The sequence below is a fragment of the Ovis canadensis genome, chromosome 2, assembly GCF_042477335.2.
Source record: "Ovis canadensis isolate MfBH-ARS-UI-01 breed Bighorn chromosome 2, ARS-UI_OviCan_v2, whole genome shotgun sequence".
NCBI lineage: Eukaryota > Metazoa > Chordata > Mammalia > Artiodactyla > Bovidae > Ovis > Ovis canadensis.
In genome coordinates, this window is record NC_091246.1 from 74,790,166 (window position 1) to 74,805,994 (window position 15,829).

At 37.8% G+C, this 15,829-nt stretch overlaps 1 protein-coding gene across 9 annotated transcripts in view; it reads left to right on the plus strand.

The window, feature by feature from the left end:
• Positions 1 to 14,910, plus strand: part of IL33 (interleukin 33) — a 144,197-nt gene extending 129,287 nt beyond the window's left edge. For 7 of the 9 annotated variants that reach the window (XM_069576540.1, XM_069576534.1, XM_069576539.1 and 4 more), the window contains 6 exons: positions 6,312 to 6,434; positions 6,970 to 7,110; positions 8,275 to 8,382; positions 8,953 to 9,003; positions 9,834 to 9,931; positions 12,965 to 14,910. In XM_069576540.1, coding sequence (XP_069432641.1) covers positions 6,312 to 6,434; positions 6,970 to 7,110; positions 8,275 to 8,382; positions 8,953 to 9,003; positions 9,834 to 9,931; positions 12,965 to 13,171 — 728 coding nt within the window. In that variant the 3' untranslated portion in view covers positions 13,172 to 14,910. The remainder of the gene's footprint in view (positions 1 to 6,311; positions 6,435 to 6,969; positions 7,111 to 8,274; positions 8,383 to 8,952; positions 9,004 to 9,833; positions 9,932 to 12,964) is intronic. The other 2 variants (XM_069576541.1, XM_069576543.1) reach the window with 1 other exon arrangement.
• Positions 14,911 to 15,829: the final 919 nt, after the last annotated feature.

The following is a 15,829-nucleotide window of genomic DNA, read 5'->3' on the forward strand; positions in this document are numbered from 1 at the left end:
GAGACCAAAGGTCTACTTACTTTTGGGGAATCATCAACATAAAAAGATGATTGAAGTCATTGGAGCAAGCAAGATTGCCTGGAAAGTCTAAACTGAGAAGAAAGACAAAGGACAAAACCTTTAGGAAGACCAACATTTTAGGACCAAGCAGAGAAGGAAGAACAACAAAGAGACAGAGATGGAGTGATCAGAGGGAAATAAAAATAATCCAAGAAGAGTGCTAATTCAACAGTAAGGGAAGAAGGATTCAGAAAGGATGTGGTCCCCAAATCAAATGTCACAGACAGGTCAAAGATAGTAAACATAAGGGGAGGCCTTTGGTGAAATTAGTGCTTGGGGAATAAAGAAAGATGAAGTCACTCACTTCTGCAGTTCTTGTCAGCCATGGTCTGGCTCTCTCTGTAGCATATTTTAAAAAAAAGATTTCTGGGCCCATCCTCATGACACGCCTGAGAAATCTCATCATGCTGTTGCTATGATGAAATTCTAGGTTATGAGAATTTCCTTAAAAGACTTTTAAAGACATTTCCCTCAGATATCAAACAGGATGGAGACATAGGAAATGGCAACAGTAAGTCTGAAAGGCTTTGACCCTAATGGAACACTCTCTTCAACAGAGTTCCCATAGCCATGCCACCTTTATGCTTTCCTCTCAAAAACACAACCTTCATACCAGTTTCAGCTACCCCAAATATTAAAGTATACCTTCTTCCAAATTCTCCCATCCTGGAATGTGAAGTCAAGTGGGCCTTAGAAAGCATCACTACGAACAAAGCTAGTGGAGGTGATGGAATTCCAGTGGAGCTATTTCAAATCCTGAAAGATGATGCTGTGAAAGTGCTGCACTCAATATGCCAACAAATTTGGAACACTCAGCAGTGGCCACAGGACTGGAAAAGGTCAGTTTAATTCCAATCCCAAAGAAAGGCAATGCCAAAGAATGTTCAAACTACTGCACAATTGCACTCATCTTACATGCTAGTAAAGTAATGCTCAAAATTCTCCAAGCCAGGCTTCAGCAATACTTGAACAGAGAACTTCCAGATGCTCAAGATGGTTTTAGAAAAGGCAGAGAACCAGAGATCAAATTGCCAACATCTGCTGGATCATGGAAAAATCAAGAGAGTTCCAGAAAAACATCTATTTCTGCTTTATTGACTATGCCAAAGCCTTTGACTGTGTGGATCACAATAAACTGTGGAAAATTCTGAGAAAGATGGGAATACCAGACCACCTGACCTGCCTCTTGAGAAACCTATATGCAGGTCAGGAAGCAACAGTTAGAACTGGACATGGAACCAGTGGCAGACTGGTTCCAAATAGGAAAAGGAGTACATCAAGGCTGTATATTGTCACCCTGCTTATTTAACTTCTATGCAGAGTACATCATGAGAAATGCTGGGCTGGAAGAAGCACAAGCTGGAATCAAGATTGCTGGGAGCAATATCAAGAACCTCAGATATGCAGATGACACCACCCTTATGGCAGAAAGTGAAGAGGTACTAAAAAGCCTCTGGATGAAAGTGAAAGAGGAGAGTGAAAAAGTTGGATTAAAGCTCAACATTCAGAAAATGAAGATCATGGCATCTGGTCCCATCACTTCATGGGAAATAGATGGGGAAATAGTGGCAAAATTTATTGTTTTGGGCTCCAAAATCACTGATGGTGATGGTGATGGTAACTGTAGCCATGAAATTAAAAGACGCTTACTCCTTGGAATGAAAGTTGTGACCAACCTAGATAGCATATTGAAAAGCAGAGATATTACTTTGCCAACAAAGGTCCATCTACTCAAGGCTATGGTTTTTCCTGTGGTCATGTATGGATGTGAGAGTTGGACTGTGAAGAAAGCTGAGTGCTGAAGAATTGATGCTTTTGAAGTGTAGTGTTGGAGAAGACTCTTGAGAGTCCCTTGGACTGCACGGAGATCCAACCAGTCCATCCTGAAGGAGATCAGTCCTGGGTGTTCATTGGAAGGACTGATGCTGAAACTGAAACTCCAATACTTTGGCCACCTCATGCAGAGTTGACTCATTGGAAAAGACTCTGATGCTGGGAGGGATTGGGGGCAGGAGGAGAAGGGGACGACAGAGGATGAGATGGCTGGATGGCATCACCGACTCAATGGACAGGAGTTTGAGAGAACTCCGGGAGTTGGTGATGGACAGGGAGGCCTGGCATGCTGTGATTCATGGGCTCACAAAGAGTTGGACTCGACTGAGCAACTGAACTGAACTGAAAGTATTCTAAATACTTCAAACACAGTCAGCTCCCAAGGAATTATATCCAGATTTTGTCTCACTAGATGGTACTTGCTACATTACTATCTTTAGCCCCTAATCCTCTTTCACATCCACAATATTTCCTCAATTCTATGACCTTCATTTCTAACTGCCCAAGACCCATATCCTACTCCCCACAGAGTCTACTTTCAATATTGGACATACCTGGCATGGCCCTATGGGATGCTACACATTAAGATAAGCTTATAAGGAATGAACATATTTAGAGTATCATCTATGCCTTTTAACTCGGAAAAGACAATGGGATACAATATAGTGTAAGCCATGACAGTTGAATTTTGCTTTTCTATTTTGTAATGCAAGTGCCTGACTTAAGCTTTGATTGCTGAGGCATCTACTTCAAAAATGATCATCTCAAATAAGTCCATGGAATTATCCAGGCCAGAATACTGGAGTGGGTAGCTTTTCCCTTCTCCATTGGATCTTCCCAACCCAGGGATCGAACCCAGGTCTCCCACATTGCAGGCAGATTCTTTATCAGCTATAGTCCATGGAATTATCCAGGCCAGAATACTGGAATGGGTAGCTTTTCCCTCCTCCACTGGATCTTCCCAACCCAGGGATCGAACCCAAGTCTCCCACATTGCAGGCAGATTCTTTATCAGCTGAGCCATAAGGGAAGCCCAAGAATACTGGGGTGGGTAGTCTATCCCTTCCCCAGTGTATCTTTCTGACCCAGGAATCAAACCAGGGTCTCCTGCATTGCAGGCAGATTCTTTACCAACTGAGCTACCAGAGAAGCCCAAATATACACAGCCAGTCACAAAGCTAGATAAAGATCAGAAGATCTTGGTTGATTTCCATAACTGACCATTTGGACTACTTGCTTTTTTTCCCCTACTCTTACCATGCTTTAAGGGGCTTCCCTGGTGGCTCAGAGGTTAAAGTGTCTGCCTCCAATGTGGGAGACCCGGGTTCGATCCCTGGGTAAGGAAGATCCCCTGGAGAAGGAAATGGTAACCCACTCCAGTATTCTTGCCTGGAGAATCCCATGGATGGAGAAGCCTGGTAGGCTACAGTCCATGGGGTCGCAAAGAGTCGGACATGACTGCGCGACTTCGCTATATTCACTATACCATGCTTTAAATTCCTGCTCGTATATTTTAAATTCACCAATAAACAGTGAGCTCTCACTATCCTAGGATCACACACTCAATCCCAATAAAAAGCAGAACCTCAGGCCCATGCACTCTCTCTACCTGTGACCTCTCTGTGTGGTCCCAGATATGCAGTGTAATTTCCAAATCCTATAATTATAGTCAAAGCTATGGGTTTTCCAATAGTCATGTATGGATGTGAGAGTTAGACCATAAAGAAGGCTGAGTGCCAAAGGATTGATGCTTTTAAACTGTGACGTTGGAGGAGACTCTTGAGAGTCCCTTCGACTGCAAGGAGATCAAACCAGTCAATCCTAAAGGAAATCAACTCTGAATATTCATTGGAAGGACTGCTGCTGAAGCTGAAACTCCAATATTTTGGCCACCTGATGTGAAGAACTGACTCACTGAAAAAGTCCCTGATTGTAGGCAGGAGGAAAAGGGGACAACAGAGGATGAGATGGTTGAACGGCATCACTGACTCAATGGACTTGAGTTTGAGCAAACTCTAGGAGATGGTGAAGGGCAGGGAAACCTGGTGTGCTGCAGTCCATGGGGTTACAAAGAGTCGGACACAACTGAGTGACTAAACAACAACAACAAATAATTAATTAAACTTTATTTCTTCAATTTCCTGATGGTTATTGCTGAAGGGCATTTTGCAATCATAATAAGAACATTAAGGGACAGTCCAAATACAATATTGGTTATTATTAACAGGCTAAGATCAGCACAAAACATACAATTAATAACATATTGTATTAAATTATTGTCAGGAGGCCAAGTTCAGGGTTGACTCTGGCACAGCTTTGTAAATTATCTTTGTGTTAAATACATGTAAGATACCACAGTTGACATATCTAAAGTTATAAAGGAATATTAGGAATTTCCAGGGCAAATGAGTATGATTAAATGGCCTTACCCTGTTCAAACAGTTGAAGACACCTAAAGGTAGATGCTCATCTGAATTGGAGGCAAGATATAGAAAAGTCAAACCAGTAACTAACAAAAGTTTATTCCACTTAATTTTATTAATCATGTTAGGAAGGCAAATCTACAGAATTTTTAAAAAGATCATAGAATGTATCTGAAAATCACAAGTAATTATTTTCATTTTCTGAATTACTGTGAATTATTGAATTTGGCTATATTGTATAAATTTCTTGATAATTCATTGGCTATTATGTTGAAGATGGAGATCTTATCACCTAGGTGTTATCACTTTCTTTTCTATTTGACTTTTAAAGGCTTTTAAAAAAATGATTTTCAAGTGGCAAATTTAATTTTTATTTGAAATTTTAATTTTTATTTGGATAAGTTAAATGAGAATTAATGAATAACTGATTTTTTTTTACTTCAACTGATTTAATCTCAGTTTGTGTTTTGTTAGTCTCTAAAATTGCAATATAGCATTTTCTTAGATGGAGTAGATGGAAGTATAGCTTTAATATTAGACACACTTGAGTCACAACTTCTCATCAGAACTTTGGCAAATGTCATGACTGCTAAGAACTTCAAATCATCATTTGTAAAATGAAATGAATAATATCTACCTGTAATATTATTTGTGAAGGTTTAAATGAAAATTATGCACAGTGCTTGGCCCACTGTAGACACACTAATATTTGACAAGGAAGCCAAGAATACTCAGTGGAATAAAAAAACAGTCTCTTCAATAAATGGTGCTGGTAAAGCTGGATTATAACATGTAAAAGAATGAAACAACCCCTATCTACACCACTCACAAAAATTAACTCACAATGAATTTAAAGAGTTAAACGTAAGACCTGAAACTATGAAACTCCTAGAAGAAAACATAGTCAAAAAGCTCCCTGACCTGGGTCAGTTCAGTTCAGTTCAGTTCAGTGGCTCAGTCATGTCTGACTCTTTGTGACCCCATGAACTGCAGCATGCCAGGCCTCCCTGTCCACCACCAACTCCCGGAGTTCACTCAGACTCATGTCCATCGAGTCCGTGATGCCATCCAGCCATCTCATCCTCTGTCATCCCCTTCTCCTCCTGCCCCCAATCCCTCCCAGCATCACAGTCTTTTCCAATGAGTCAACTCTTCGTATGAAGTGGCCAGAGTACTAGAGTTTCAGCTTTAGCATCATTCCTTCCAAAGAAATCCCAGGGTTGATCTCCTTTAGAATGGACTAGTTGGATCTCCTTGCAGTCCAAGGAACTCTTGAGAGTTTTCTCCAACACCACAGTTCAAACGCATCAATTCTTCAGCACTCAGCTTTCTTCACAGTCCAACTCTTACATCCATACACAACCACTGGAAAAACCATAGCCTTGACTAGATGGGTCAGCTATTCTTAATAACCTTTACAGACAATAGCCATCTCTCTAACATTATTAAAAAATAGATTCTAGATAAGTAGAAAGGAGTATAGATTTCATATAACCAAAGAGCTCCCTGCCAGCTAGGCAAAGATTGATATATGTTGGATGTAGAGCTACAGTCTCTTAAGCCAGTTTTTAAACCAAAATTTTTTCTAAAGACCTAAAGCTTTTCATAACTCATTTAACAGCAAAATATGACCTGAACTCATTAACAGTTAAATCCTGACCTAAACCAACATGAAGTCTTTATTTATTTCACTTGATGTATATTTTCCTGTGCCTCACTATAAAGTTATTAATTTTTTATTATGAGGTATTCACCTAGTCCCTGCTGGGTGTGTTTCCCTAGCCTCTTCTCAATGTGCTAGTTATAGACAATATATACTCTGCACAACAATCTTAAAATCTAAAAAACTCTGAATTTTGGAAAACAACTGGCCCCAAGGTTTGTGATAAGATACTGTGGACTGTGGTTGTTTTCTTGATCTGCTACACTCAGGGTTTGTAAAAGGAGAAAGCAGGATGGAATGAAATGGTATCACGATTTTTTTCAATTACTTAGAATCCCAACAGAAGGCTGAAGAAGTTTGTCAGATGTACTATATGCAGCTACGCTCCGGCCTTAAAATAGAAAAAAAGTTCTGTTACTTTAGGAAAGAAACCACTAAAAGGCATTCATCAACAGGTAAGGAGAAACTATGCACTTCCTGATAATTTTTCAACATAATGATGGACATTGATTTGCCTTCACTTATCACATCAAGATACACAATTTCTTTCCTCACCCAAATTCCTTCTGGAAAAGAGTAAGGATGAGGAACTATTTTTTAGTCATTTTCAGAATAGTGTGGAAGAAATGGTTATATCATGTTAAGTAAAAATAGAGGATACAAAATTATAAATATATTTTATAATATTTTAAAATGTTTTTCCTTTCATTTAATGAAAGTAAACTAAAACATTAATAGTGGTTGCCTTTTGGGTATTAAGACCATGAGTGACTAGTTTTCTTCAGCCTGGACTCCAGCGAGTGTGTCCTATTGGGATGTAAGTATGTAGAAAGTATTGATTCCTTCAGAGCATAGCATGACCAAAGCCCTGGGGTCAGTCATCACTGTGAGCAAGCAGCCTTGACTGGAAGTCCTCAAAGGGGTGATGGGAAGGGGTCTGCACTGAGTGAGGACTGACAGCCCACTCCTATCCCCACCCCTGTCCTGCAGCTGAGAAGTACAAAGAGCATCTGGCACTATTTACCTGTAAGCAGACAAAACACTTTAGTCGGTCTGTGGACCAGGGCTTCACCTTGGGTAATACAACGGTCAAGAAATACTCTACAGAAAATCACCTATCAAGTATCAAAGGTAAGATTGGTCACAGGGGTGTGTGAGGGTGAGAAGGGAGGCAGGGCATGGGACCCTCACGAGTGCTAGTCCAAGAAGCAGCCCCAACTCTACAATTTCATGTATACCAGAAACTTCTGTCCTTTTTAAGCGGTATCCAAAGTAGTACAGGGTATCTGCTCTAACAGTACTTGTGCATTCTATAGTCAGAACTATATTATTATTTTGAAATGCTTGCTATGGACTGGAATCTCATCTACATAATTCCTGAGATAAATATATTATCTTTTTGGGGGAAAAAAACCACACATTATCTCTCCAAATTTCAACATTTTGACAATGAAAGAAAAGGAAGAGCTATTATATTTTCAAATATAATTTCAACTCAAAAATTTTAAATAATTGTTGATTGTTTTAAATTATATCACACATGTGCAAATAAATTCAATATTTAAAGTTCTTAATGTTATATATATTATTTTCTTTAGCATAATTCTACACTATAAATAAGATATAATTATTTTTTTTATCTAGGGCCTATATATGTAGTCTCTAAATCTGACCCAGTTTACCCCAGCATGCTGCAGAAATATCATTTTCTGTGTGTGCTGATATATTAAAAAAAAAATTGAGAGTACTGATTTAAGTGTTGCAGTTTTTTGGCCAGAAGACAAAATGAGGCTCACACCTGCATCCTCCAGGACTGTTGAAAGTCTCCAAGTAACTCCATCTTTACAGTTGTCTATCCATGTCTATCAAAATACAAAATCTTATACATGTCTATCAAAATACAGTCCCCTTTGCCCACAGTTCCCTAGATCATGTGAAATTAAGAAGCAGACTTTTCTTCAGGCAATGTCTATCACTTTTCCAGTTTCTTTCTCCCCATCAAACCCTCCCCTAAGCACACTAATATGGCCTCCCATGGCCTTCACACAGGAGGCTAGCATCTTTGATATCCTTCATGCAGGAGGTTAGCATCTTATGATCCCATAACATAGCTCAACCTTTGAGTTATGTTAAGTTTGTGCCTGAGACTTTCATCTATTCAACGGTGATAAAGTACAGCTCAAGTTGCAAAGACAAAAAAACCACAACACATTTAGAAGCTTTCTTAATTTTCAAAAGATTTTTCATGGAAACAAGTCTTTAAATTCTTAATGACAAGATTTTTACTTGTTACAGAACATTCTGCTTCCCTGAGTACATACAACGATCAGTTCATTAGTTTTGTTTTTGAGGATGGAAACTATGAGATCTGTGTTGAGGACTTGATAGGAGACCAAGAGAAAGGTAGACTATTTCCTTTTGTCTATAATGATATAATGATGACCAGTAAAGTAAAAATTAATAAATTTAACAAACTGTAAACAATAGATTAACTCAGATATGGCTAATAGATTTCATGCTATGTGCTAACTCCAATGCACTGGCAATAGATGCTTGAATATCACTGTATTGGGGAGGATTCAGAAGCTTATTCAGGGTTCATCAAGGAAGAATGATGATACTGAGAAGTTGTATCTGTTGTGAAATATGGAAGGAAGTACCACACATATTTACTGTCATTAAATTATTAATATCTACTAGGTCTTTCCAGTTTTATCAATACCACTAGAGTGTAATTCTAGCAAAAGAGTATACCAATGCTATGAACAACATTTTAAATATTTTAATACCAACATTGTTGGGGAAATCCTCAGAGCATATTTATACATTTTTAAGACCTTTCTCAAAGCCACAAAAGTTTTGCTTTTATTGATACCACAATAAGAGGATATTTTCTGATGTTATATATGTTGAAACTGAAATCATTTGGTAAAATTGTATCTCACTAAAGGGATTTTATGCATTCTCTTTCAGACAAGGTGTTACTCCGTTACTATGAATCCCAATTCCCCTTAAGTGAAACAGGTAATTTGGGAGGCTGGGTAGCTCTGGGGCTTGAATTCTTAAATTTAGGGTAAAGACACATCCAAACATGTTCCATGGAAAAGGAAGGTGTCTCAGAAGGTTCTCTCCTACCCAATTCATGGTAAAAATATTGGATTTTAGATTTCAAAAGGACTTATTCCATCTCATCCATTTTGTAGTTTAATAATCAGGATAAATCGGCTGCATTTAACAGAGATTCAGAATAACAGTGTCTTACTGAGTGACTTCACTCTCACTTTTCACTTTCATGCATTGGAGAAGGAAATGGCAACCCACTCCAGTGTTCTTGCCTGGAGAATCCCAGGGACAAGGGAGCCTGGTGGGCTGCCGTCTATGTCCTTCTTATCAGAACAAACTATGAGTTTTATTTCCTTTAAGAACACAACCTGGAAGTTGTACCTGACACTTAACATTCACCTTATGTTGGTCAGAACTAAGACATATTGCTACATAAGGCAGGCCTGGAAACATTCTGTTATTACACAAAAGAGGAATTAGATATTGGGACAACTATCAGTGGCTTTCTATGCAGACAGGGAAGCTGACACTGAGAGCAATACTCATTAGATTCTCAATTCTACTATTAGAAAGCATATAAGAAAACTAACCTCTCTCCTAAGAGGACTTAGAATTACACCTTACTGTCCAATGACTCTTTAGTTTTATCTGGGTACAAATATTTCTAATAGATGTGTTGGTGAATGAAATAGTCATTTTACATCTGGGACTCTTTTCCTGGGTGTTAAATTCATTTAAATTAAAACGAGTTACAATTCTTAAGTTTATAATTTGTGTGTTTTAATTGCAAGATGGTGATGGTGGTCATCGGAAGTTAATGGTAAACCTGAGCCCCACGAAAGACAAAGACTTCTTGCTGCACGCTAACAGTAAGGAGCACTCTGTGGAGGTAACAGAAACATGCACCTAATTGTCATGACTGACTACTCATCTGTACAGATTTGGGGGTTTGGGGTACTTTGAAGAAGTTTTGTTTGTAATATTGTAAATAAAACAAAACCAGTTACAATTAATACCTTGCTTCTGAAATAGGGAAGGGAGTAAAATTGGCATGTGTCCCCTTCCGACTGAAAGTCTGGTCTCTGCCAGCAGTGCAGCATTACCCGGGAGCTTGTTAGAAATGTAGACTTCCAGACTCCCTCACAACTGAATCAAAACGAGCATTTTAACAAATCTCCAGGAGACTCATAGGTACTCCTGGGTACATAGGTACTCATAGGTACATAGACTCATTAAAGTTTGAGAAGCACTGCTGAATAAAATGATATAAAATCCTTTCTCTTTGGCTGTAGGAACTACTGTTTTCGTCCAGGCAGTATTTCCTTGTAAAATATCATTATCTTGGGCAACTGAAAAGTAATTTTATAGTCTGAAACTGCTAAAGGGATGGGTTCATAAATATTTCCATATGCCAAGATATAGAGATAGCATAACAACCTACATTCTGATCATAGGATTCACTGCGCTGTCTTCCTCAGTTAGTAAATAGAACTGTTATATTGGTCATGATAAGTGAACAATGAAAAGAAATAGAGGAAAACAATAGAATGGAAAAGACTAGAAATCTCTTTAAGAATATTAGAGATACCAAGGGAACATTTCATGCAAAGATGGACACAATTATTGTGTGTCAAAGAGAAAAGGTATGGGCCTAACAGAAGCAGAAGATACTAAGAAGAGGCGGCAGGAATACATAGAAGAATTGTACAAAAAAAGATCTTAATGACCCAGATAACCACAATGGCGTGATTAATCACCTACAGCCAGACATCCTGGAGTATGAAGTCAAGCAGGCCTTAGGAAGCATCACTACAAACAAAGCCAGTGGAGGTGATAGGATTCCAGCAGAGCTATTTAAAATCCTAAAAGATGATGCTGTTAAAGCGCTGCACTCAATATGCCAGCAAATTTGGAAAACTCAGCAGTGGCCATAGGACAGGGAAAGGTCAGTTTTCATTCCAATCCCAAAGAAGGGCCCTGCAAAAGAATGTTCAAACTACTGCACAACTGTACTTTTTTCACATGCTAGCAAGGTAATGCTCAACAATATGTGAACTGAGAACTTGAAGATGTACAAGCTGGATTTAGAAAAGGCAGAGGAACCAGAGATCAAATTGCCAACATCTGTTGGATCATAGAAAAAGCAAGGGAATGCCAGGAAAACATCATCTTTTGCCTTTATTGACTAGGCTAAAGCCTTTGACTCTATGGATCACAACAAACTGTGGAGTATTCTTAAAGAGATGGGAATACCAGACCACCTTACCTGCCTCCTAAGAAACCTGTATGCAGGTCAAGAAGCAACAGTTAGAACCAGCCATGGAACAATGGACTGGTTCAAACTAAGGAAAGGAGTACATCAAGGCTATATATTGTCACCCTGCTTATTTAACTTATATGCAGAGTACATCATGTGAAATGCTGGGCTGAATGAAGCACACGATGGAATCAAGATTGCCAGGAGAAATATCAATAACCTCAGATATGCAGATGACACCACCCTAATGGCAGAAAGCAAAGAGGAACTAATGAGCCTCTTGAGGAAGGTTAAAGAAAAGAGTGAAAAAGCTGGCTTAAAACTCAACATTCAAAAAACTAAGATCATGGAATTGGTCCCATGACTTCATGGCAAATAGATGGGGATAAAATGAAAACAGTGACAGACTTATCTTCTTGGGCTCCAAAATCACTGTAGATGGTGACTGCAGCTATGAAATTAAAAGACCCTTGCACCTTGGAAGAAAGGCTATGACGAACTCAGATAGTCTGTAAAAAAAAAGAGACATCACTTTGCCTACAAAGGTCCATATAGCCAAAGCTAAGGCCTTTCCATTAGTCATGTACAGATGGGAGAGTTGGACCATAAAAAAGGCTGAGCACAAAACAATTGATGCTTTCCAACTGTGGTGCTGGAGAAGATTCTTGAGAGTTCCTTGGACAACAAGGAGATCAAATCAATCAATTCTAAAGGATATCAACTCTGAATATTCATTAGAAAAATTAATGCTGAACCTGAAGCTCTAATACTTTGGTCATCTGATTTGAAGAGCCAATACCCTGGGAAAGACCCTGATGCCGGAAAAGATAGAGGGCAAGAGAAGAAGGGGACAACAGAGGATAAAATGGATGGCATCACTGACTCAATGGACATGAGTCTGAGCAAACTCAGGGAGATAGTGAAGGACAGGGAAGCCTGGCGTGCTGCAGTTCATAAAATCACAGAGAGTTGGACACGACTTGGTGACTGAACAACAACAGCAGCAGTGTAGCCATGCAAGGTACTAATGTAAACTCTGGCTGCATCTCCCTCAACAAAACATTTCTAAGTTTATATAACAGTGTTTGGCATATATAACTACTCAACAATACAAGCTGACTCCTAATGAGCTTTATTATATATACCAAGTTGTATGCTAAAGGTTAAGTAATGTCTTATTTAATTCTCACAGTAACTGTCTCATGAAGTCATTGTATTGGTCAGGTACACTGTGTAACGAACCACTTAATAACTTAAAATAATATTCATTTATATCACTCACATATCTATGGGTAAGTTAGGGGTTGAACTAGAAAACTGGCTGCAATAAATACTTGAGACTTGAAACATAAAGCAAAGTGTCTAGTTCTCAGAGATACCACATGGCAAATAGAGAAGTATGAATCCAGAACTACTGCATCAAGAGCCACTTATTCTAAGCCATTATGTCTCTCAAAATATACTATCAGTGAATCAAATCAAATTCCCCTGCTTGGACCCTCTGCTCACTTTCTCCCCACTTCCTATCCCCTATCCAGTAAGCAGGCTTGCTAGAAATATCAAGTTATGAATAATTATTCTCTTTTAGTTTTCAACACAGGGATGTAAAGTTAACTCTGAACTTCCCACTCACATATTGATTACTTTCTCTCTTGTTTTCCTCAGCTACAAAAATGTGAAAACCAGTTGCCAGAACAAGCCTTCTTTGTCCTTCATGAGACGTCCTCCCAGTGTGTTTCATTTGAATGTAAGAGCAATCCTGGAGTGTTTCTAGGAGTAAAGGATAACCAACTAGCTCTAATTAAAAGAGGGGAAGACCCTGAGGATTCAAATACACAGAATATCACATTTAAGCTCTCAAACTTAATGTGATGGAAAGCTGCAGATCTTTGGTTGAGTAGCCCCAATAGCCACCACTGAAAAAAAGATGAGATATAAAGAGACAGATAACACGAAGGCAAATGGAATGTTTAGTATGGTGTGGAATGTTTTCCTTATTATGTACAAAAATTTTTTTATAACCCTTCAGTTCTGTTTTTCATTTCCCTCTGTATATCTCTCTGTATATTCTACTGCATATTCAATACAAATATTGGAATATTTAATAGCATACTGGTAAAGAGAATTGCCAACATTCTGAAGTATACACCTGACCTTTACTTTTTTCCTACTTTCAATCCAAAAAGAACTTAGTATTTAGAGTGAGACCTCTGGGGAGAAGCAAAGGTCCTTATCCCTAGTCTTGCTTTAGTCAAAGATCAATTTTAAAGAGCTACCTAGGGACATCATTTTCCATGATTCTAAACAATAGCCTCAAACACTTAAAGGCTTAATGAAAAGACAACTGGAAGCTACACAGATTGACCATTTCACAACCAGAATAAAACATCAAGATTGTTTATAAATACTCAAAACTTCAGATACCTAAATGGCTAAGCAGGTAATATGAATATGTGAAAAGGCAAGAATAATTTTAAAATTAAGAAAATTAAATCTAGTATTTAAAACTGAATAATTTCATCTCTCATTTTTTAAATTCCAATTTTTATAGATTGTGTTAACTTTAAGCAAGGCATTCTTACATTAAAAAGTAAAATAAATTTTATTTCAGACATAAAACTGAAATTATTAGGAATATCTAACAAACTAGAATTTTTTTTTGAAGCATTGAACCACAACATATGTTCAGGCATGCAAGTACCATGGGCTGCAAGTACTATGGAGGGGCTAGAAGTCCTCTAACCTATTAGAGCTTATATGGGACATAGGATTAATATTACAATTTCAATAACTGGCTATCCCTCATATTTTCTTCTGACCCTGACTTTCAAGAACCCATGACTTTTGATCTACTCATCACCTTAAACAAAATTTTTTCTAATCCTTTCTTCTCACATGTGCAAGTCCTTTTCTTGTCTGATTTCCCAATGACCCTGCTTACTATGGAATATACATATACATTTCTTTTGACCAACTATGTCATGTACTCCCAAATGTACTCCCTGACCTCACTTCTACATCACCTGATCTCTCATGCCAGTATGTTTATTCTGCTTTTTCTACCTGATGCTGTAGAATTTTACATAAACCTATCAGTGGCAATATTTTTCATTAAACATCTTTGTGTTTTATTGTTACTAAAGTACTAAAGTTTATAGTCAATCATATAATAACATTTCTCAACTACTAAATAGTTTTTGCTTACTTTAAAACCTTTGCAATTTCTACTGTAACTTTTCATAGGTATAATACTGACAATGAATGATAAACATAATGACAAAATACTTACAAAATAAGACTTTTTCTGAAAGTGTAGGCTTTTTAAGTTGTTGAGATATATTGACTATAACTGCTGGTGCAACATAAAAGACGCTGTGAATTACTATATGAGGGCAAAAACTTATAGAACAATACATCTTTGTTTCATTACTTTGTCAATAATTTAACTATAGAAACAACAATAAAAACAGAATCTATATCATTCCCTCTGAAAAACACTAAATGTTGATGATGTGCATCTGTATAATATACTTAAAATTATTATTATTAAGTAACCAAATATATCCATTACATTATTCATATTCTTAAATAAACTGTGTTTTTCAAAAGTATATGAGACCATAGTGATTTTATCATAAAATGACTCAATATTGTGAAATTCTTAAGTGAAAGTACACATACCCTAATCCATCAATGTTAGTAAGTGGAGGAAGTTATTTGCCTAATATTTCTGGTGATTCAAAATTAACTAAAATTTTCCAGAGAAGAGATTGTGTCTTTTTCACCTTTGTGCTCCCAGTGCCCATCATGGTGGCCAGCACAAAGTAGGTATTCAGTGACTTAAACCCAAGATCAAACAGCCAACACGTACTTGCATTATAATTTTAACCTAAGACTTCCAACCTGGTTTTCTTATTTTACATGATTAATTTTCCTTAAAAAAACACTTTCTGTCATCACTATAATCAGTGTTATTTGATTAAAATATTCAAATGTATGGTGGTTTTTGTCACTTAGATGTCTGTGTTTTGATGGTGGATAAAAGCAATGCCAAAGAATGCTCAAACTACCTCACAATTGCACTCATCTCACATGCTAGTAAAGTAATGCTCAAAATTCTCCAAGCCAGGCTTCAACAGTACGTGAACTGTGAATTTCCGGATGTTCAAGCTGGTTTTAGAAAAGGCAGAGGACCAGAGATCAAATTGCCAACATCTGCTGGATCATGGAAAAAGAAAGAGAGTTCCAGAAAAACATCTAATTTCTGCTTTATTGACTATGCCAAAGCCTTTGGCTGTGTGGATCACCAGAAACTGTGGAAAATTCTGAAAGAGATGGGAATGCCAGAACACCTGACCTGACTCTTGAGAAATCTGTATGCAAGGCAGGAAGCAACAGTTAGAACTGGACATGGAACAACAGACTAGTTCCAAATTGGTAAAGGAGTACGTCAAGGCTGTATATTGTCACCCTGCTTATTTAACTTATATGTAGAGTACATCATGAGAAACTCTAGGCTGGATGAAACAC